This window comes from Mytilus edulis, chromosome 4 (genome assembly GCF_963676685.1).
Source record: "Mytilus edulis chromosome 4, xbMytEdul2.2, whole genome shotgun sequence".
Taxonomy (NCBI): Eukaryota; Metazoa; Mollusca; class Bivalvia; order Mytilida; family Mytilidae; genus Mytilus; species Mytilus edulis.
This window is the reverse complement of record NC_092347.1, coordinates 86,490,119-86,514,785: the sequence shown is the minus strand read 5'-3', so window position 1 is coordinate 86,514,785 and position 24,667 is coordinate 86,490,119. Positions and strand designations below refer to the sequence as shown.

Below are 24,667 nucleotides of genomic sequence, written 5' to 3'. Positions count from 1 at the left end.
ATAATTATACATGTAAAAGATTTATAAAAGGGAAAATGGAGTTCTATGGGCAAAATTTTTAATGGATTAAACCAGAGGATTTCGAAAATCTGACAAAATTTCCAAAACTTGACAAGCAAACGACCGTTCAATATTTACCAGATGGATGGGCCAGTGCATACTTAATATTGTTTTATTAAAAAAGTTAATGCCCATCCTTTTAAATTCTGAAAAAAAAGTCCTTGCCCATCTAAAAAAATCTGTAAAAAAAACCCTCTAAAACTATAAGACAATCAATAATGATTTAAATTCTTTTTCTAATTTAAAGATTTTAAATTTCAATGTCTTGAAATCAAAGAATGACTTTGGTGTTAATATAAAATTTAAAATGTGCATGTTAATTCCATATATATGGATATATTTATGTGTGTATCAGAACCATACATTTTATTGTTTTTTAAAACCAGTATGAATATACATGTACAGATTTGATTTTATATGTGCCGCCTCAAATACAATATTGATTTAAAATAAAGGAAATAATTTAAATTAAGGGACAATAACTCTTGGACTAGTAAGCATATTGTCATATGCTGAATTACTAATTATTGTCCTAATAACAGAGCATGTTTATAGTTCAAATATCAATGTTACTTTATCTATTCAACTTTTCAAAAAAGAAATTATGGTCTTTTTAAGGAAATATAGGCAGACATGTTTTTGACTTCGATGCAGCCTTTTTCACCTATTAATTCCCTAAATTTGACAGCTAAACACCAAACTATCAAGCAACCTGGCATTCTGTAAGATTGATATAAAAATGAGATAGCTGTACAGTTATATGAAAATCTAAGTTGATTTGAAAAAGTTATAAAAAAAATTACAGGTGACCATCTGAATTTAGTTTAAACTTAAAATAGTAGCTTTATTTTTAACCTATTAACTAAATACATAAAAATGACAACAAAAAATTAAAGTACTAAACAGCCTGGTATTGAGTAAAATCAATATAAAAATGATATAGCAGTTGAGTTTTGTGAAAATGCAAGTTGATTTGAAAAAGTTTAAAGATGACTATCTAGAATTAGCCTAAACTAAAAATTTGAGCTTTTTTAAAACCTTTTTATTTAATCCTTAAGAATGACAGCTAAACACCAAACTACCAAACAACTTGGCATTCTATAAGATCAATATATAAATGAAATAGCTGTAGAGTTTATGAAAATCTATGTTGATTTAAAAAAGTATTTAAAAAAAATTAAGGATGACTATCTAGATTCAGCCTAAACTTAAAATTATAGCTTTTTTTTTTTACCTATTTATAAAATCCATAAAAATGACAGCAATACACAAAAGTACAAAACAAAATGGCTTTCTGTAAGATCAATATATAATTGAGATAGCTGTAGAGTTTTTTAAAAATCCAAGTTAATTTAAAAAAGTTATAAAAAATTTAAAGGTAACTATCTGATTTCAGCCTAAAATGAAAATTTGAGCTTTTTTTTCTTACCTATTTTAAATAAATCCATAAATTTTACAGCAATACACCTAACCACCAAACAACCTGGCTTTCTATAAGATCATTATATAAATGAGATAGCTGTAGAGATTTATAAAAATCCAAGTTGATTTGAAAAAGTTGTAAAAAAATTCAAAGTTGACTATCTGAATTTAGCCTTAACTGAAAATTTGAGCTTTTTTTTTCTACCAATTATTTAAATCAATGAATATAACAGCAATACACCAAACTATTAAACAACTTGGTATTCTTTAAGGTAAAAAAAAAAAAAGATAGTCCGAACAGAAAATTCTAGCTTTGTTATTCCTCAATTAAATTGTTAAAATTAACAGAAATGAACCAAGCTACCGGTTTGTTGAGACATGTTTTGAGTGCCAGCAAAACAAATTTCCTACACACCAATAAAATTGATGGTAATTTTTTTCCTATAAAATATGTTCTGGCCCATCCACTCAATATTTTTTTTACAGTTCTCTCCCATCCAAATATTTACACAAAAAAAGTGCTTACCTCGCCCTATTTTGCACTGGCCCATCCATCTGATAAATATTGAACGGTCCCACACTTGATGCCCTAACCCTAAGCTTACCACTAACCCCTGGAAACTTGTCGACCTATGTAGGTTGACATTTATTTGTAAAAGTTAATTTGTCGACCTGTCAACCAACGTTTTTGTTAATGTTAAATTGTTGAGCTGTGAATGTAGACAATTTTTTTAATGTTAAATTGTCTTCCTGTGAATTTAAATATTTTTTTAAAGATTCATCTGTCAACTTGACAACTGTATCACATATTTAACAAAAGAAGATAGTCAGCAAGGAACTTACTACATATACTCCAGTTTATCCATTTATTTTCCAATGACTAAAAAATTCACATTTTTTTGGTACATTTGTTTTTTAATAAAAATTGCTACACCAGTATAGATTTTACAAAAATAAAATTATATTGTAAATTTCGATAGCATGTTTATTTTGAACATGTCCTTAAATGACAACAATTATTTATTCTTTTTGTCCAATGTCTAACACATTACCAAGCAATAATTACTTGGAAATTTGGTTTGAATTTACAGTATATATATATATGTTTTTATTATTTATATATCCATGATATTATTGTACATTTTATTTTGCTTTATAATAAACAAAATTGTATAATAATTGTTATTTGAGAAACACCTTTTTTACAAAACATCCTTGAGACTTTCATCAGTTTACAGACTTCATTAAAAGTTTTGTATGTTGGCACAATGGAACAGGGTGTGTCCGTTGAAGGGGGTGTTGCTAAACGGCGGAAATGGAAAACGGAAACAGAAAGAATTAATATCTTTTCATTTTGGTTATTTTATCTACATGGGTATGTTTTATATAGTATTACACATGTTCACAAAAAAAAACATTAATGAATTTAAAATAAAAGATTTTAAAGCATTCAGAGTATTGAAATAATTACCATGCAGGAGATGATAAGACTATGTTTTTAAAATATTTGACTCGAGTTTCATGTTGTTAGTAAACATGCATATTTAGAGTCAAAATATGCCAACTTTCCTATTTATTTGTCTTTTGTTCATTGATTGCCCTTCTTTATTCTGTTAGCGTTGCATTCATTTTGTAATCAGTAATTTTGTTATTAACTAGATCATGAGTTTAAAACAGCACTCACAGACTTAACTATGTGAATTACATTTTTGCTTTATCTTGCATATTCGTCTTTTGATGTTGTCCCTGGAAACTTAAAAGTCTTACACTGAATCTGAGACCAAAATATTGTCAAAAAGTTATTCAAAACAGAACTTGCATTTTCAGTTTAAGAAAGGATCTGGGGAATACCCAGAAAGCATGATTTTGCATTATTTGTACTATAGCTTCTCGGGCCTTCAGCGGTTCCAAATCCCTTCAAAATTTGTTTGCCTCACTCCACTCGGCGAAACAAGTTTGCCAATAGTTTTAAAACAGCCTAGTTACAACCAAACTTTAATAATGTGTATGTATGCAATACATGTTTATGCAGTTGGATATATAAAAGATTCATTTATGCAGAGAATGATGATTAATTCTGATTAAATGGTACATAATGACTTGACATGTATTAATTATTATCAACAAATATTTAAAAGTTGTATGTTTTCGAATATTATAAATATAGTTGTGAAAATAAATAACTTCAGTCCCTTGCTTTAATGAAAATGAAAAATCTTGCTGCAATAGTGCAGAAAATAGATATGTCCTCTTACTAGTTTACAAAAATAAATAGCCGATCCAAAACAAATCCTCCTGCCGCTATTATTGGTCGAGGTTGTTTTTGATGAAGTTGAAGTATAATCCACTTGAAACTTGGTACACATGTTCCCTATGATTATATTATGATCTTTCTAATTTTAATGCCAATTTTACTAAAAATTGGAACACATTCTTGTTAAAGTATAATACACAATGATACATGAGTTTATTTCAGTGGTATGATATATATTATGACTGCAGAGTGTGGCACCATTTTAATGAAACTAAAATGTAAATATTGACTGTCAATGTACTTGATTTTACATAGAACTGTTAGGGAAAAACTGGTTTTATGACCTCTTCATTCCAATGAACGGTATAACACCACATTCCTCAAATAACAAAACAATAGCAAGAAATAACCACAGTTCCTTACATGGGACAGGCAAATGAGATTTCATTTGTTTTACTTTAATCAGTTGAATAACAAAAAAGATATACAAACACACTTTAAACTATAAAAACTATGAAATAGATATGAAATAGATACATGAAACAATTGAGCAGACAAGCTCAGTGTACTCCACCTAATCTAAAACTGATTTAGATAATTGATCAAAATCAGTCTTGTGAAAAACAATCAAAGGGTTTGGATATGTCCACCAGTACTTTTGCAACCTATTCATTTACCAGTATTATATATAAAGAGACTTTTAATATATAAATACTAGACTACTCCTCAGAATTTAAAAAAAAACTGTTTTTGTATGTCAATCTTATTAGATCTACTATGAATGTGTTAAGTGGATAATAGTTTACATGTTAAAGTATTGGCAATATTAAAATTGAGAATGGAATACATTATTATCAACATTTGCATTATACTGTCAAAATTATATACAGGTGAAGCATCTCTGTGTGTGTCAAAAGTTTATTCCATTTTTTTTATTTTTTTTTTAAATAAAAGTTTTATTTTAAAATGTGGCACCCACCATGCTGCTCATACAAGTCCGGTAATAAGTTTTATTCGGTAATGTCTACTCTTCATGGATTTAATCAAAATTATTGTATTAAAAAAGCTCCTGAAATATTTCATGACCTCCATAATTCGAATTCAGGATATCTATAAATCATTTGAGATCTTGTGAAATATGTTGGGTTACCCTGAAATCAAATTTAATACGCAGATCCTGAAATATGTCTTTGAGAATCATCAGAGACATGCATATATTGTATTATATGTCTCTGGAACCATTGATGAACATGTAATGCATTTTCTTTTAAAATATCGATTCTTGATTGGTCCACACAAGAGGGTGACATTCAAAAAAATTATCGGGGTATCTCACGCCCCCCCCCCCCCTTTTCGTGGGTAAAATTTTGTTGATTATATAGGGAATCATTGAAGCATGACTGGAACGGGGCCCCCTTAGGTCAGTCAGTGCCCTCTCCCCTTTAGGAAAGTTCTGGATCCGCCACTGATTATGCTGTTCTTGATCTGGTTTCCCAGGTGTTATACCCAGGTGTTATTTCAGGGATCAGGATCCTTTTTTTTAAATTTTACAAAACATGTATAGAGAGGTTCAATTTTCAGTAAAGTTCAGTGAAGGGTTAACACAATCCTTCAGCTCCACTGTTGGTGTAAAGCAAGGGTGCATTTTAAGCCCTACATTGTTCTCTCTTTATATAAATGACTTAGTTAACATATTTGACAGCTCTTGTGACCCTACTGTATTAAAATGATAAAATGTATCTTGTTTGTTATATGCAGATGACCTAGTATTAATATCGGAATCAGAGTCTGGCTTACAACAATGTTTAAACAAACTCAACACTTACTGCGATAAGTGGAATTTAACTGTAAATCTAAACAAAACTAATGTTATGATATTTAATAAATCAGGTAAAGTCCTGAAAAATTATAACTTTAAATTTAATGAACACACAGTTGATTTGACTAATGAATATAAATATTTGGGTATTTTATTTAAGCCCTCAGGAATTTTCACTTATGCTGTCAATCATCTGTGCAAAAAAGCTTCCAAGGCAATGTTTTGCATTAGAAAGCTCTTATTCTCAGATAAACTTAATATTCATCCACATTTAAAACTGTTTGAAAGTTGTTTAAAACCTATACTACTTTATTGCAGTGAAATATGGGCACTTAATATGTTAGTTAAAGATAATAATTCAAGTCTTGAATGTAGATATTTGTCTTTTTTACCATCAAAATTTCAAATAAAATTTGCTAAATATCTAGTTGGTGTAAATAAAGCTGCAGTAAACACAGCAGTTTTAGCAGAAATAGGTATGTTACCTATTGCTATTGATGCTGTTAAGGCTTCTGTTGGCTATTGGTGCCATTTGATAAATGCAAAAAAAGATAGTTATGCTTCAAATGCCTATAAATGTAGTTTAAATTTAAATAATGGTTTTGCAGTCAAATTAAAAAATGCTCTTTCAAAAATAGGGTTTAATCATGTATGGGAAAATCAAAGTACGTTCTCTAAAAATGCCTTATAAATGCTGTAGGTAAAAAATTAGCTGAAAGGTATACAGATTTTTGGAAAGACAGTCTTTTTAACGACCAAAATAACCCTAATGGAAACAAATTAAGAACATACAGAAAATTAAAAAAAGAATACAAATTAGAAAAAATTTTATTAATAGATTTAGATAAGATACATGATATCAAATTTTATAAAAATAAGAATAAGTAATAGTTATCTAAATATTGAACAGGGTAGACACCGTAAATTACCGTTGGAAAAAGATTATGTCCTCTCTGTAAAAAGGATGTAGAAGATGAATATCATTTTACTTTAAAATGTCAAATTTTAGAAAAATGTAGACAAAATCTTTTTCAAGAAGTAGAGAATATAGTTCCAGATTTCACCAAAATGTCTGATGAGGAAAAATTTGTATTTTTGTTTACTTTTAATGAGTATGACGTAACTAAAATTATTGTCAAGGGAGTTAATGACTTATATGTATTAAGGAACAGCCTAGCTGATAAGAAAAACTAGTGGATGTAAAAAAAAATTATGTGACTATTTTATATTTTCTTATAGTACTTGTAATGATATATTTTATAACAATTGCATTAATATGATTGTTTGTACTTGTACTTTCAAATTTGCAAAGGTATCACCTCCTCCAAAACATTTGAATATATCTATAATACTAAAATTACGAGGTCCAATTTGTTAGCCGTCATCACGTAAAATTAATATTTGGATTTTACACCAATAAAATGATTTGATTTGATTTGATTTGATTTGGGACAGACCAGTCAGTGTGGCCTCGATTGAAATCACCACCTAGGCTACTTATATGTTACTAGTTGATGTTTGATTCATTCTGCTTAATGATAAATCTAGTTGTTTAATGGAGTAGATAAAAAAACAAATAAAAGGTACTTAAACCTAAATTTTCTTAACATCACGAGCAGCTAGGATATACATTTATCTAGTGGTTTGTTAACCCATCATTACACAATTTATACGATTTTTTATGCACAATTTTCCATAAATACACTAGCAACGTGTCGGAATCAATAACGGTAATAGTGTGATCACGTGATAGACAGCTGATTTAGAACACTTATTGCATCATCACAATGATTTTAGATTTATAGATACTACTATTTCTAAAAGGTAAGTAGATAGGCTAATTACACTACTGTAATGTTTTATTGGAAAATCTTTTATTTTTTTATTAAATATTTGTTGCATTTATTGTGTAAGGAATGTTGTTATAGTCAGTTTAAAAAAAACAAGAAACAAGAATGAGGAGGTGTGATGCAAATCATTATTGAGCCTCTGAAATTTGAAAAAAATAGTATATATGTAATCGATCATTTTAAAATTATAGATCAAGTTCAATCGGCAGTTCAATCTTTAAAATTAGTTTTTAGATGTAGATGTGTTATGATTATTAATGAGACAACGGTCAGCCAGAGTTCAAATGAGAAAAATAAAAAAAATTGCAGGTCAACGTACTGCCTTCACCGACGGGAAATCCCATACAACCTGTATTGACATGTAGATAAATAAATGAGACGGCTCAATTTATAGCGGCTTAATTTATTAGTGTATGTGTCATCCGTTTGAGTGTTTGCTTCAACCTACCTTCCATCATAAATTAATATAGCAACTCGTATCTTTAATTTTGTTCTTTTGAAGTGAATCCTGTTGCAATTTTAGTACAATTAGAAAAATTTCCACATGTTGATTAATGTAAAAAAAATCTTAACATAGTGAATACAAGGTAATAAAGTGAATACAGCGACAGCATAAAAAAAAACCCGCCCCTTTTCGTGGGAAAACTTGAAAATTGTTTGATTATATCGGGAATCACTGAAGCGTGACTGGAGCGGGGCCCCTTAGGGCAGTTAGCAGGCCCCCTCTTACAAAAAGTTCTAAATCCGACACTGTAAATAGTCTGTCATTCGTATATATATGATTAAATCACGGGAATTTCTGTTGTGGCCATAAACTGTACCACAGGCACTTGTCTCAGAAACACATTTAAGAAAAGTAAATTCTGAGGCAGTATACCCTTTGCATATACATTGGAATGTGAAATACAGTTATACTGCAATAGAAACCTAATAGACAACTTTTTATATATTTTGACAACAACTTCTGATTTTCTTTTTCGGAGTTCGTGTAACAAATAGGAGGATACGAAATATATATTTTTGAAATTAAAATCTGTTATATTTTGAGAATTATAGCACTCAAACTGACTGTATTGATCAATGAAAAAATAAGTATGGCTCTTCAGTGATGGCGGAAGCATAAACAAGTTGAAACCTTGAAAGATGGTGGGGTTTTTTTTTGCCTGCATCGTGTAATTCCGGGTCCCGTCACGATTTTGAAACTACTAGTAACTGTCCTTCGTTTTTCTTATATCTGTGCGTTATATACAGGGTTAACAGTACTGTTTTTTTTTTTCGATTTTAACTCCCAAAAACTTCCCAAAAGATCTTGAAATGAACGCATGATAAACTCCGCTGGTCATTAAACATTTGTTGTATGAACAATATTCGTGGATTTTATGACGTGTGAAAGAATAAAACGAGACACCCAATTTCAATTCAATACAGATACATAGATTACGTTTATCAAAACCTAAAACGTACAACAGACCAGACACGGGCATAGCACGTGTCACGTTTGGTTCCAATTTAGATGTGTACCAGTAATCTTTAGACTCATAAAGGTCATTAAACGAATGGTCTGCCAGACTGGTGTTTATATCTATAAATATATTATCTGTACTTACATTTTAAACCTTTATTTTAAACTTATAAAGTAAAGATTCGTCTTTTTAGATTGATTATGAAATAAGATTGCTTATACTTTATTCAGTTTTACATTGGCTAGATGTATAGGGGGAGGGTTGAGATCTCACAAACATGTTTAACCCCGCCGCGTTTTTGTGCCTGTCCCAAGTCAGGAGCCTCTGGTCTGTGTTAGTCTTTTATTATTTTAACTTTTAGTTTCTTGTGTACAATTTGGAGTTTAGTATATGTCGTTCATTATCACTGAACTAGTATATATTTGTTTAATGGTCAGCTGAAGGACGCCTCCGGGTGCGGGAATTTCTCGTTGCATTGACGACCTGTTGGTGACCTGCTGTTGTCTGCATGCTCTATGGTCGGGTTGTCTGTTTGGCACATTCCCCATTTCCATTCTTAATTTTATTCTCATAACAGTAAATGAAAGTAACACTGCATATATAAATTTAGGGGCTTCCAATGCACATTTATGAATTTACTTTCACTTACCAAAGACGATCATAGCGGCCAAAAAATTTGACAGCCAGGGATTTATATATATAAACTTTAGTTGCTGTATGACTAGAAGGGGCCTAAAGAAAAGAGCAACTTATATAGAACCGTATAGATTGAAATGTGCCTAGTTTATAGCCTTAATTTATGTCTGTTTGATCATACAAGTGAGAGGTTTAGCCGCTTTAAAACCAGGTTCAATCCAACATTTTCTACATTTGAAAAGCATGTTCCAAGTCAGGCATATGACAGTTCTTGTCCATCCGTTTGATGTGTTTTGTTATTTGATTTTGCCTTTTGATTATAGACTTTCCGTTTTGAATTTTCCACGGAGTTCAGTATTTTTGTGATTTCACTTCATAGAATCATATTCAAAACAGTGTAGCTGTGGCCATTGATTGACAACCTTGAATTATCCCATTTACTGGGGCAGATTATGTGAACGTTTGTCTGTAACAACCGCTGCTCACTATGTACTTGTTAAAAGCACTTAAACTGTGGGGTCACAAAAGGTTCTCAACACCTAAATAAAGAAATTAGAAAAACTAATCAGGAATAACACGATGTTTTGATTTATATCAATAATATAAATCAAAACATAAAGTTATTCCTGATTAATTTTTCGAACTATTTTAATATTAAAGGCGTTAAGAACCTTCGGTGACCCCACAGTTTAAATTCTATAATAAGTAAGTAGTGAGCAGTTGTCGTTGCAGACACACGTTCACCTAATCTGTCCCAGTCAATGGGATACTTTAAGGTTGTCAATCAATGACCACAGCTACACTGTTTTGAATATGATTCTATCAGAAAACGGGAGCGATGAGAGATCGGTTTTTTTGTCGAGCCTGCAACTTTTGTTGCAGAAAGCTCGACATAGGGATAGTGATCCGGCGGCGGCGGATACGGCGGCGGCGGCGGCGGCGGCGGTGTTAGCTCACTTCTTAAAAGCTTTATATTTTAGAAGGTGGAAGACATGGATGCTTCATACTTTGTATATAGATGTTTCATGTTACGAAGTTTCCGTCAGTCACATGTCCAATGTCCTTGACCTCATTTTCATGGTTCAGTGACCACTTGAAAAAAAAGTTCAATTTTTTTGTAATGTTGAATTCTCTCTTATTATAAGTAATAGGATAACTATATTTGATATGTGCGTACCTTGCAAGGTCCTCATGTCTGTCAGACAGTTTTCACTTGACCTCGACCTCATTTCATGGATCAGTGAACAAGGTTATAATAAGTTTTGGTGGTCAAGTCCATATCTCAGATACTATAAGCAATAGGGCTAGTATATTCAGTGTATGGAAGGACTGTAAGGTGTACATATCCAACTGGCAGGTGTCATCTGACCTTGACCTCATTTTCATGGTTCAGTGGTTTTAGTTAAATTTTTGTGTTTTGGTCTGTTTTTCTCATACTATATGCAATAGGTCTACTATATTTGTTGTTTGGAATGATTGTAAGGTGTACATGTCTAGCGGGCAGATGTCATGTGACCTTGACCTCATATTCATGGTTCAGTGGTCAAAGTTAAGTTTTTGAGTTTTGGTCTTTTTATCTAATACTATATGCCATAGGTCAACTATATTTGGTGTATGGAAATATTTTATGATCTCAATGTCAGTCGCGCAGGTTTTATTTGACCGTGACCTCATTTTCACGGTTCATTGCACAGTGTTAAGTTTTTGTGTTTTGGTCTATTTTTCTTAAACTATAAGTAATGTGTCAACTATATATGTTGTATAGAAGCATTGTTAGCTGTACATGTCTGCCTGGCATGGTTTATCTGACCTTGACCTAATTTTCAAGGTTCATTGGTCTTTGTTTAGTTATCTTGGTTAATGTTAAGTTTATGTGACAGTGGTAATAAAGCTTAGCTTTATACTTTGGACTATCAACATAATATCAATGATTAGTATAGAAGGTGAGACATTTCAGTGTGTGCACTCTTGTAATTAGATTGGTGTCGCTCACCTTGGTCTATATCATGCATACATATATTAAACAAAGGACACAGATGGATTCATGACAAAATTGTGTTTTGATGATGGTGATGTGTTTATAGATCTTACTTTACTTTCTTGCTACTTACAATTTTCTCTATCTATAATAAACTTAGTAACAGAAAAAAATATTTTGTAAAAATTTACAAAAAAATCAATTTCTTTAAAAATTACCAATATGGGGGTAACAACCCCATAACCTGTTGCCCAATTCATCTGAAAATTTCAGGGCAGATAATTATTGACTTAATAAACAATTTAAACCCTTGTCAGATTTGCTCTAAATGCTTTGGTTTCAGAGTTATAAGCCAAAATCTACATTTTGTACAATGTTCAATTTTTAGCCATCTTGGTTGGTTGGCCGGGTCACCAGACATATTTTTTAAACTAGATACTCCAATGATGATTGTGGCCAAGTTTGGTTAAATTTAGCCTAGTAGTTTCAGAGGAAAAGATTTTGGTAAAAAGTTAACGACGACGGACGCCAAGTGATGAAAAAAGCTCGCTTGATCCTTTGAGCCAGGTGAGCTAAAAAAAGTTAATCCAAGGGGGGAATATGGACGGCTATATTTATTGAAATCATAAGGAAAAGGGAAATATGAACACTCATATCTACCGATAAAAGTATCAACTGTTAAATCCGATAATGCAGTTATAAAGTTTTTGATGGAAACTTTTGTTCATTTCGCTCAGAATTTTAGTATAAACTTGATATTGGAGGCAAAACATATGACATATGAAAATGAATGTGGTCAGAGACATATATACGTGTATATGTCTCTGATGTGGTATACGTGACTTTCATTTTGATCAATGAATGAATTTAATACCAGTGCTGATTAAAGCAGATGAGTCCATAGTGCTAACATTTCCAGATACTCGATTAAATTTGTTTAAATACTAGTCGATCAAAAATTGACTTTTAGTCTGCAACTGGTTAGATATTTTCTGGCAGCAGTCACAGACACAATTACAGGATTTGTTTGTTTTGCCATGTTGAGTCCTACTGGCACAAAAGTGGCCTGTATATAAAGAGGCATACGGCCTGAGGTGGGTTTCTTTTCAGATGCGGAACGTACAGATAAGGTAATAGGTAACAGGTAAATATACTATTGGTATCGGTAGCGGACTCGACCCGGAACTTCTTAATTATTGGCAATATTAATTACGTGGAAAACAAAAGGGCCTGGAGTGGTGTAATTTTTAATCTACACCTTTGTACTATATCAGTTATATATAAAGTTGAATTCTGTGATTCGTCGTTTTTACGTGATGACGGCTAACAAATTGGACCTCGTAATTTTAGTATTATAGATAATTAATCATTGCCGAGCGGAGATTACAAATATATTTTGGGCGAATTTATGTTAAAAAGTCATATAGATCACGTGAAATATGAGACAAACAAACAAAAAAATGACCAAAGAATGTGTGTACTCCCTCTAAAGCTATTTTGGGGTTAGTAACTTGTCTCTGGTAACTTCATATCCCAGGACATATTTCGCGGCAAACAATACAACTTGACATTTCGAATGTTGTGTTCCCGTATGGACTGATGGCGTTTTATTGTGTTTTGAATTTTACAATAGACAATTTTAAAACATATCTTAAAATATTACCCGTATCTTGTTTGTTTTTGCTCTTAACAATAGTTGGTCATAGTTATGATTATTTTTTCCACTTAGAAATCCGGAATCATTACATGTCCTTACCTTCTTTTTGTTTCACTTAATTAAATATGTCTGTTGTGAAGAAGTACATTTGTAAAACAGGCATATTATAGGTTATATGATGATTGTCAGTTCATTATTTCTAGCCTCGCAAGTTTCCCTAGTTTGCATGGATTTGGGCAAGACCGGGTTTAATACTTGTTTGTAGTGAAAACTGTTGTATTTGCCTTATTCCGGTACTCCTATGCCGGTACTTCCCTACCGATACTGGTCTAGACCAGTTAACTTCAGAATACAGAAATTTGGTGTATATATTGTCATGATTGTTATACACACGAATAGTAACCAAACCATAGACTCGGATACTAACTCTTTTTACAACTAAAAGGTTAGTAGTGGGTTGTTTTTTGTGCATATATACTGGGTGAGTAAATTTATCCTTTCAGCTGTTCAGGTTTCCTTTGTCCAGGGCATTTTTATGATTTTGGTAAACAAGCTGGAAACAGTATACATATAACATATATGTTCCAGTAAGTAAGTAATTTTATTTTTAGAGGGTCACACAGCTAGCATCACGTAAGGCAATTTACATTTAAGCTTTTAAAATTTTAAATCAGTATATGACACAGGCACTTGTTTTCTATCCATGGGAAGATCTACGTACTATCCCTATTATTACGAGTAATATATAGGGATAGTAGATCTTCCCATGGATAGAAAACAAGTGCCTGTGGTACATGAGCTCTGGGGTGAATTTAAAGCAGACAAAAGAAAATCACTAAACTATGCATATCAAAACATGCACAAATACTGCTAAGGACAGCTAAACTAACCATGCTAACCCTGATACAGCTTTTGTCGGAAAAAAGTTGTTAAATATAATATGTAATTCCTATACATTTTGCTATAGGGAATCACTGAAGAGTGACTGGAGCGTATCACCGTTTAGGCAGTCAGTCAGGGCCCTCAGTTGTGAAATTTTTCAGAAACCCTACACTAAATAGGCATTTAGATAGTAAAACACATATAAATAATCGCAAATGACTTGCCTTGCTAAAATCAAAGCACATTGACCTTAATTTTTGTATGCCCCACAAGGGGCGTTATGTTTTTCAATCTGTGCATCTGTTCTGCTTCAGATTAAATTTTTTGGTACATTTGTAGAAGGTAACTATTTTGCTGGATAGGTAGGGTTAGTGCAAAAATATAAAGTATATTCTTTATTATGGCCTTGATGCTTACCCCGCATCTCATTTTATTCATATTAATAATTAAAAGTTATAAAACTATAAATTAAATAATGAATTGTATTGTATAAATACTATTATTTCAGTTTAAAAGATGGCGCAGGCAAATACCAGACTACTTAAACTATGGCCACACAATACATTATGCCAATGTTATCAACAAAGCTCCTGGCCATCGCTATTATCGTATCACAGAAATTCTCACAGACACCTTAGTTCAGTCTCCAACAAACCAATTCAACTTTACAACCAGAAATCATACCCAAGCATTAGTGTGATTCCTAAACAGTTTTACAGTGGAATAAATTTATCTACAAGAGCAGATCTGCTAGAAGCCAAGAGAGTAATAATCAAATTAGGTAGTGCTGTAATCACCAGAGAAGATGAATGTGGGCTGTCCTTGGGACGATTGGCCTGTATAATAGAACAGGTATTTTTATGTTATCTTGAGAATTAAGTAATATTTTATTACAGCGACAAAATTACTGCAATTTGGATTTGTTTTTTTCCCAAAAATGCTTACAGTGAAGAAAATAAGTGTAGTACTGATATTTAAATATATTTCCAAGATCTGCAATTACACATTAATTTAAAGTCCCTTAAGTTTTTCACTGAACATGTATTCAAACTTTTTATTCTTTATATATACAATTCAACTCAGTTTGTGCGATAACACTGATGTAAATGTAAAACCCTGCAGAGAAGTCTTCATTATGGTTTTATTTTGTTACAAGGTTGCTGAGTTACAGAATCAAGGGAAGGAGATGATGATGGTAACTAGTGGGGCTATAGCTTTTGGTAAACAGAAACTACAACAGGAAATAATCATGTCCATGAGCATGAGACAGACACTTACATCAGCTGACAAAAATAAGGTGAGCATGAGACAGACTCTCACATCAGCAGACAAAAATAAGGTGAGCATGAGTAGACTCAAACAGAAGCTGAATTGAAGGTAAGCATGAAACAAACTCTCACATCAGCTTGCAAATATAAGGTGAGCATGAGTCAGACTAACATCAGCTTACAAAAAAAGATGAGCATGAGTCAGACTCTCACATCAGCTGATTATAAAAAGTAGGCACAAGACAGACTCTCACATTAGTTGACAAAAATAAGATAAGCATGAGTCAGACTCTCACATCAGCAGACAAACATGAGGTGAGCACGAGTCAGACTCACATCAGCAGTCAAAATAAGGTGAGCATGAGTCAGACTCTCACATCAGCAGACAAAAATAAGGTGAGTATATGACAGACTCACATCAGCAGACGAAAATAAGGTGAGCATGAGACATTATCTCACATCAGCAGACAAAATTAAGGTGATCATGAGTTAATATCTCAGACACTCACGTCAGCAGACAAAAGTAAGGTGAGCATGAGTCAATATCTCTTATCAGCAGACGAAAATTAGGTGAGCATGAGTCGGACTCTCACATCAGCAGAAAAATCAGGTTAGCATGAGACACTCTCACATCAGCAGACAAAATAAGGTGAACATGAGTCTGACTCACATTAGCAGACAAAAATAAGGTGGGCATGAGACAGACTCTCATGTACATCAACTGACAAAAAAAAGTTAGCATGAGTCAGACTCACATCAGGAGAAAAATAATGTTAGCATGAGACAGACTCTCACATCAGCAGACAAAAAATAAGGTGAGCATGAGACATTATCTCACATTAGCAGATTTAAATAAGGTGAGCATGAGTCTGACTCTCACATTAGCAGACAAAAATAAGGTGGGCATGAGACAGACTCTCATGTACATCAACTGACAAAAAAAGTTAGCATGAGTCAGACTCTCACATCAGCAGAAAATAATGTTAGCATGAGACAGACTCTCACATGAGCAAGAGTCAGACACACATCAGCAGACAAAAATAAGGTGAACATGAGTCAATATCTCTTATCAGCAGACAAAAATAAGGTAAGCATGAGTCAGACTCACATCAGCAGATAAAAATAAGGTGAGCATGAGTTTGACTCTCACATCAGCAGACAGAAATAAGGTGAGCATGTCAGAGACAGACTCACATCAGCTGATGAAAAAGGATAGCATGGAATAGTTGCTCATATAAGCTGACAAAATAGAGTTAAGTTTTAGACAATCCCACATCAGTTAACAAAATGTAATGTTAGAATAATTAGACTTACTCTCACATGAGATGACAACATTAAGGCTGCCTTGTAAAAGACAAAAACATTTGAGCATGAGACTGACTCAAACATCAGCTGACAAAGCTAAGATGAACTTGTACATAACAGAATTATTATAACCATTATACAAGTATTCTTATCAATAAACCAAAACAAACATGACTAAGGTGGGCTTGTGAATGAGAAACAGTTCAGCACGAAACTGACTCACACATAACACAAAAAAGAGGTTTCTTTGTAACCAAAATAAATAATGTTTATTTTATTTTTGTAGCAAGGTTTATTTATTGCCCCAAGAGCTTGTGCAGCAGTTGGGCAGAGTGGTTTAATGTCACTATATGAAGCCATGTTTATGCAGTATGGAGTCAAGGCTGCACAGGTAATTTTTCATAGAAAATTCAAGTGAATGAAAGGAGATATGGGCAAGCATGACTGGAAGCAGCAAGCCAACAGTACAAAAAAGTCATAATACATCTAGGTCTGTACAGGGTCTTCAACAGTAGACAATTATATACACTATGTAAAGCTTTAAATGGTCCAGAGTCAATAAGATGTGAATGAATTTAACATACAATAAAAATCTGCGTTCTGTTTAACACCAATTCAGAAATCATTATAGTACTAAAAAAGTTCACCAAGATCATGACTTTCAACAGGCATATAAACTTGCAGAGGAGTATATTTTGACTTCAGATTTTGGGAGAATTAATATCAAAGAAAATGTTTAATGTTTCTTTCTTGAAAATACATTGAGATCAGTGTGTGTGCTTTTGAGATCTGTCAGACTCCTATTTCTTGTTTTCCAGTACTACAAATTAAGATTAAGGGTATGCTACAATGGACAACACATGCATTCCTTTTTCTTGGAATATATTAAGTCATTCAAAACCAAATAAAATTTATCAAAACAGTTAAACATTTCTATCATCAGTTTGATTTCAGTTGAAAACCTAACACCATGTAAAAGTAATTTTATGCTGAAATTCTTTACACATTTCGTGTGTTATGATTAAGCACCCCTTTGTTAAAATGTCTCATTGAGGCATTCAACAAGGAATACCAAAAAGAATAATTTTAAAACATTATACTATTTTGTAGGTACTGATTACCAAGCCAGACATAGATGATCCTGAAAGCTGTAAAAATCTATGTGGAACATTGAATGAGCTGTGTCGTCTGAAGATAATTCCTATTTTAAACACAAATGACGCAGTGGCGCCACCACCAGCCCCTGATAAAGATCTTAAAGGGGTAAGTAACTAGTTACTGTTTCTTCGATTTTATCACCTATGATACTGTTGCCTACTATTTAACTCAGTATTTATTGTAAATACATGTATTTGGTCTTGTCCTGAAAAGCAAGAAAAAATAGCAGCTGGCCGCTGGTCTTAAAAAAAGAATAATAAAGCAATCAATCAAATTTGAAATTTACATAATTTGTCCTTGACTGCTTTTAACTGGATTGTTATAATTTCATATCAAGTCTTTTCCAGATAATTTGTTTTTTCTGTCATTTAAGGTGGTACCTAACACTACAGGGAGATATCTCTGTAAAGTCAGCTTAACGTTTTAACTACGTTGTGTTGTAAAGGGAATATTAAGCTTCTCAATGATCAAAATTGGTGTTTGTCGAACTGCTATATAACCAGTGTAATTTTTTCTGACAAATCGGTTGGTTCAAAATATTTGAATTTTTTATATTTTTGTTTAAGGGTCAAAGTAAATACTTTGACAAAATTTTATGAAAATTAAACGAGCCAAATTAATTTTAGTGAAAGTGTTGGGTACCACCTTAAATAAGATTTTACAGCTGTATGTCTTTACATAAAGTTTAATGGGATATACCTGAGGCTTTCTTATTAGTCACACTTCTGAAATTAAAAACTGTTGTATGCCATTTAAAGGTAAAGAGATGTGATGTATTTAGAATTTGAATAAATGCTTTCTGCATAATGAACTACAGTAACAGATTCAAGATAAGCAACCAATCTTAGAAAATACATTTTGAATAGTTCGAAGATGAGTATATATGCTCAATTAGGTGTGAGCATTCCAGTATATTATTAAAAGGGATTTCCAATAATATGCTTGCTTCCAATGAATTTCTTTCCATCAAAGTATTTGGTTTTAATTGCAATATAATTTGTGCATCTGTTGGTCAGTACAATGAGCAAGGGATGAATATCTCGATTTGGATAATTTATTCATCACAGCATACATTAATGGGATGCATGAAAAAATCCAAGTATTTCTGATTGATTGTTGGTTGCTTAATGTCCAGTGGCAAATATTTCATGCATATTCAGGACGACCAAATATTTCTGTTGCAAGGGTTTAATAATGAATATAAAAATATAGATGGATGCTTGAAAAAGTTGGAACAATGACATTATCAGTTCAAGAATGTAAGGATTCAGTCTGCCTATAAAACACCAAATAATGTGTGAAAAAAAGGGTACAGTACTGTGGAATCATTATTATTTGTTAGATACCAATTTTCGTAGATTTCCTGGATACTGATGAACCACAAATATAAATGTTCAAATAAATACAAATTTCTATAAAGTTGTTTCCAGACTTTTTCAGATACACGAAATTACTTATCTAATGCAAGGTTTCCGCAATCCACGAAAATTAGTACCCACTGGTATAGATAAATCCACAGTATAAAGAATTTTTCTGGTAATAGACATGATACTGTTATGTATCAAGCTTATTGATTAACACAACTGCAATCCTAGCATTTACAAAAAACAATTTAAATTGTACTTTTTCATTGCTTCAGGTCATTAGTCTGAAAGATAATGACAGTTTGTCTGCTAGACTGGCCAGAGAAGTCCGAGCTGACCTTATGGTGCTGATGACTGATGTCAATGGTATATATACTGGACCACCAGGACAGATTGGGTCCAGACTTCTCCACACCTATAGTCCAGATGATAGGACTAAAGTTACATTTGGTGCAAAATCCAGAGTAGGATTGGGTGGAATGGAGTCTAAGGTTAGTGGATAATGATTTCTAGTCTAGTAATAAAGTATAGCTCGCATCAATTATTTCTTAAATGTAAGATCTGGAAACAAGCTTCACACAGCTTATATCAATCATATTGGTTTTTATAAGTACATGTATCCCTGTGATGAAAGATGTAACTGGGAACTTTATCAATGGAAATTTAAAACTGAATAGATTTTTCAGTCCTCACTTTCTTGAGAAAAAAAATAAAATCTTAGAGTACTGTCACAAAAAATTAAGAACGGCCCTATCCTGCAGTACAGTGGTACACAACTAAAATTTCAAAAATATCGTAGTAGTTGTTAATAATAGAATTCAGTTGAGATTTAGATAAATGTAAACTTTCAACTTTAATCAAATGTTATGATTGAGAAGCATATCTCTTCCATTGGTCCAAATTGACTCCATCATGAATTTTTAACTAAGGAAATGAAACTACATTAAACAACAGTTGATTGCAATATTGTCAACCTTTCTACATGTTCTACCTGTTCTTTTGTTCATTCTTTGTATGTAGACTATCAAAAGATCCCCCCCTTCAAAAGTTTTTTTTTATTATTTTTTTTTAGAAATAATGGCTGTCTTTCCTCTCAGAGCTCTTCAGCCCTTTGATTATTTATGGGGATCTGTAATTATAGAGTTTTTTAATTTTCTAAGCATACACCTTTTACTTTTGATGACTCATATGTGTTTAGTTCCAGTAGCCTTTAAATGACATTTATCAACAACTAATGTAATGTATATCTTGAAATTGATAATTATTTCATCTGGTGCTAATATTCTTTATATATAAATATTTGAAAGCAGTGTGCAATGGTTTTTTTCTGTATAAACTCTGTTCTATGGCTACATTGAGGTCAAGTTATATCTCATATACTATAAGTTATAGGTCATCTATATAAGGTTTATAGATAGATAACTTTCATCTGACCTTGACCTCATTTGCATTGTTCTTGGGGAAAGTGTTGTGTTTGTGGTTTGGTCTATTTATCAGATATTATAAAACATAGGGCTACAATATTTGGTGTAGGGAATATTCATTTCTGTCTTGAAGTTTTATATGACCTTTAACTCATTTCATGGTTCAATGGTCAATGTCCAATTTTCATGATTATGTCAGATTATCAGATACTAAAAGCAATAGGTCAACAATAGTTGGTGTATGGTATTATATAGTACCTATATGTCTGTCTGGGTTCATGGTTTATTGTTCAATGTTAAGTGTTGTGTTTTGGTCTGTTAATCTGGTACCATAGGCAATAGGTGAATTTTATTTGGTGTATGGATTATAAAATGTACATGAACATCTTTCATCTGACTTTGACATTTTTTGGTTCTTCGGACAATGTTTTCTTGCTATTTGTATTTCTTATACACTATAAGCAATAGGGCCACTATATTTATATATCTATTTAGTCAGATAACTCTGACCTTGACTTTGAGCTTTGACCCCTATGATAGTAAAACTATGTCTGAGCCATATCTTTTGAATTGTACAACTTTTGTTACCGAAATGTTATATGCTGTTGCATCATGAACTGGGGGTTTGTGTCATCTAATAATGTCATGTCGACCTGACCTTGACTTTGACCTTTGACTCCTTTGATAGTTAAACCTTGTTCAATTCTTGTCTGGTGCATATACTTTGAACTATAAAACTTAGGATACTATAAGTAATAGGTCATCTTTATTTTGTGTATGTGATTATTGCATGGTTAACATTTTGTCTGGCAGGGTTCATCTGATGTTAACATCCTTTTAACGGTTAGTCAGTCAATGTTCTTTATTTGAATTTGGATCTTCTTCTAAGTTACTATAACCAATAGGCTAACTATATTTGGTTTATGGTATGTTTGCAAGGTGTAACAGTAATAACTGACTGTCTGGCTGGGTTCATTTGACCTTGACCTCATTTTATACATTGATGATGTTTTAAGTGTATGAGATACTTGTTGTAAAACCATCATATTACCACCTTTATCATTTGATCATGTACACTCTTGTTATTTCATCAAAATGTGATATCAGTTACTCTCTAAAGGTAGAATGAAAGAAAATTTTGGGTAAACCTCAATGAAACTGGATGAAAATATAACAAATAGAAATCTAGGGTGCAATACACAGTCTTAACAATGGATGCTTGTGGGTGTCAATACATTTATCAAAAACAACCAAAGATCTGCCATAACTACAGTATTTTCCAAATTAGCAGCAAATAATGAAAAACATTTAGATGTGATATAAAAAGACTATTGATTGATTCCCGACCTGACAGTCACATGAAAATATGACTTTGTATAACAGGCTTTTATTTCAGTGTAAGCTTTTATCATCATTAGTCCTTTATTTGTTTTTGATAGTCCATTTAAGGAGGCTCGCCGGTACAAAAAAATCAGCAAAAATTAAACATTTGTTTTCATTACAAATTTTATTTATTACACTTTTAGTTATTACTTTATAACATGGTACAAAAATCATCCAGACAAATCGATTTGGTTTGGCCACAGATGACTTTAAAAATGTTTATATCATTGAAAAGGCTCCAAATTATTGCCTTTTGGTGCAAAACTGTCATTTTTAACCGGATTTTTGTGACAAAAATGTCGGTTATTGATTTGGGGATGTACGTCGGGGTGGGCGGGGCGCTTTAGGCGGGCGGCAATCAAATGTTGTCCGTGCATTAACTCATGAACCATTCAACCAAAGCTTTTAAAATTTTAATATGTTATTACTGACAACTATACAAAGGTCAAGTTCAATAATGGCGATTTTGACTTTTACCGTTCAGGAGTTATGGTTCTTGAAAGATTGAAAAATGGAGTTTCCAGTCGTGTCCGTGCATTTACGCATGAACTGTTCTACCGAAGCTTCCCAAATTTTAAGATGTTGTTACTGATGACAGAATGGAGGTCAAGTTCAATAATGACGATTTTGACTTTTACCGTTCAGGAGTTATGGTTCTTGAAAGATTGAAAAATGGAGTTTCCAGTCGTGTCTGTGCATTTACGCATGAACTGTTCTACCGAAGCTTCCCAAATTTTAAGATGTTGTTACTGATGACAGAATGGAGGTCAAGTTCAATAATGACGATTTTGACTTTTACCGTTCAGGAGATATGGTTCTTGAAAGATTGAAAAATGGAGTTTCCAGTCGTGTCTGTGCATTTATGCATGAACTGTTCTACCAAAGCTTCCGAAATTTTAATATGCTGTTACTGATGACAAAATGGAGGTCAAGTTCAATAATGATGATTTTGACCTTTACCGTTCAGGAGTTATGGTTCTTGAAAGATTGAAAAATGGTGTTTCCCGTCGTGTCCGTGCATTTTCTCATGAACCATTCAACCAAAGCTTTTGAAATTTTAATATCATGTTACTGATGACAAAATAGAGGTCAAGTTCAATAATGACGATTTTGACTTTTACCGTTCAGGAGTTATGGTTCTTGAAAGATCGTAAAATGGCGTTTCCATTCACGTTGTTGCATTTACTCATGAACCTTTCAATCTAAGCTTTTCAAATTTTAATATGTTGATACTGATGACAAAATGGAGGTCAAATTTGATATTGACGATTTCCACTTTCACCATTCATCAGTAATGGTTCTTGTGATATTGCCAGGACACAAATAAATGTTAATAAATCCGGTTTGCTGTCGATGTGACAGCCTCTTGTTGATGTTTAAATTGAAATATCTTTTTTAACTCATCAGTGACCTATATTTTTTTATTATTGTATTCAAGCAAGCTATACATGAACTGAATAATTGTAAAATTTAAGCGGTTTCTGTAATTAAGTTCTTTTTTTATTTCAATATTACCAATATTTCTCAACCTTCATCCTCTTTAAGTAGAATTCACAAAATATACATTAAAGGACTGTTTTCTACTCTTTGGTCAGGTTGTTGTCTCTTTGACACATACCCCATTTCCATTCTCAATTTTATTAAAGAACATGCATTAAAAAGCAGGACAGGTAAGTGATTTACTAGAACTATATTATTCAGAATATTAATGCAGATTATGCTTATATGTATACCAGAATATGACCACACTATTTTGCTGCTTCGTTTAACCAGGAAAAAAAGCTAAAACCACAGACATAATATAATTATTTATTCAACGTTAGATAAAGGTAACTAACTCTAACATACATTCTATTGGTATAAGAAACAGGCAAAGATAATCCATCTACATGTGTAATTATCATCAATCAAAAAACTTATTGATTCAATGTACAGACTTTTATTATACAAAATATAGCAATAAATAGGTACACACAAAGTAATAAATTTTAATTAGATAATCAAAATGATAATTTTTTGGGATACGATTGCTTTCAAGCAATCTGTAGACTTATACTTAATTAATTTATAACTCATGGGATCTTTTCTATGTATGTCTGCTATTGAGGGTTATTGTTGTTGCATAATTTTAAATCATATGCGTCATTGAGATTAAAATAAATATATTCCACATCGTAGAACACCCCTTCAGGCGAAATGGAGTCTTCCATATTATCGTTTCGAGTTGTCTCCCTTCCGGCAGTAACTTCCGTGAATTCTGAATATAAACAAGACGTCGAGTATTAGCTCGTTCTGTGAATAAACGTATTATATTAAAAACAAATGCAATTTAAACCGATAAATGTGTACGGAAAGGATCCATGATGACTGAGTGACCCAAAGGAAATTAAATATTTAAAGAGTTAGGAATGGGGTTCCTCCTAGAATAGTCCGAGATTACTCTGACGTCCAAACGGCTGTTTTGCCAGACTTGCAAAACAGCCGTTGGACGTCAGAGTAATCTCGGACTACTCCTAGAATTAACGTAGGAAAAAAGGTGATAAGATACGAATTGAAATCTACATCTACTATTCTACATCTACATCATACGACGATCCATCAGCACATTGATGACTATACGTCGGCGCATCGCTAACAGACACTTAATAAAATATAATAACCAATGAGTGAAATAAAATACCTTCTCTGACATCTCTCACTCAGAGTCAGTCAGTGACTGCTGTGGAAAGTAAATTTGGTATTGA

At 32.4% G+C, this 24,667-nt stretch overlaps 1 protein-coding gene across 4 annotated transcripts in view; it reads left to right on the top strand.

Annotated features, from left to right (window-relative positions):
- Window positions 1-7,281: 7,281 nt before the first annotated feature.
- Window positions 7,282-24,667, top strand: part of LOC139520875 (delta-1-pyrroline-5-carboxylate synthase-like) — a 34,582-nt gene continuing 17,196 nt past the window's right edge. The window contains exons 1-6 of one of the 4 annotated variants that reach the window (XM_071313899.1): window positions 7,282-7,379; window positions 14,530-14,873; window positions 15,178-15,318; window positions 16,881-16,985; window positions 17,705-17,857; window positions 19,392-19,607. In XM_071313899.1, coding sequence (XP_071170000.1) covers window positions 14,538-14,873; window positions 15,178-15,318; window positions 16,881-16,985; window positions 17,705-17,857; window positions 19,392-19,607 — 951 coding nt within the window. In that variant the 5' untranslated portion in view covers window positions 7,282-7,379; window positions 14,530-14,537. Of the gene's footprint in view, window positions 7,380-13,230; window positions 13,621-14,529; window positions 14,874-15,177; window positions 15,319-16,880; window positions 16,986-17,704; window positions 17,858-19,391; window positions 19,608-24,667 lie in introns of those variants that run through there. The other 3 variants (XM_071313898.1, XM_071313896.1, XM_071313897.1) reach the window with 3 other exon arrangements.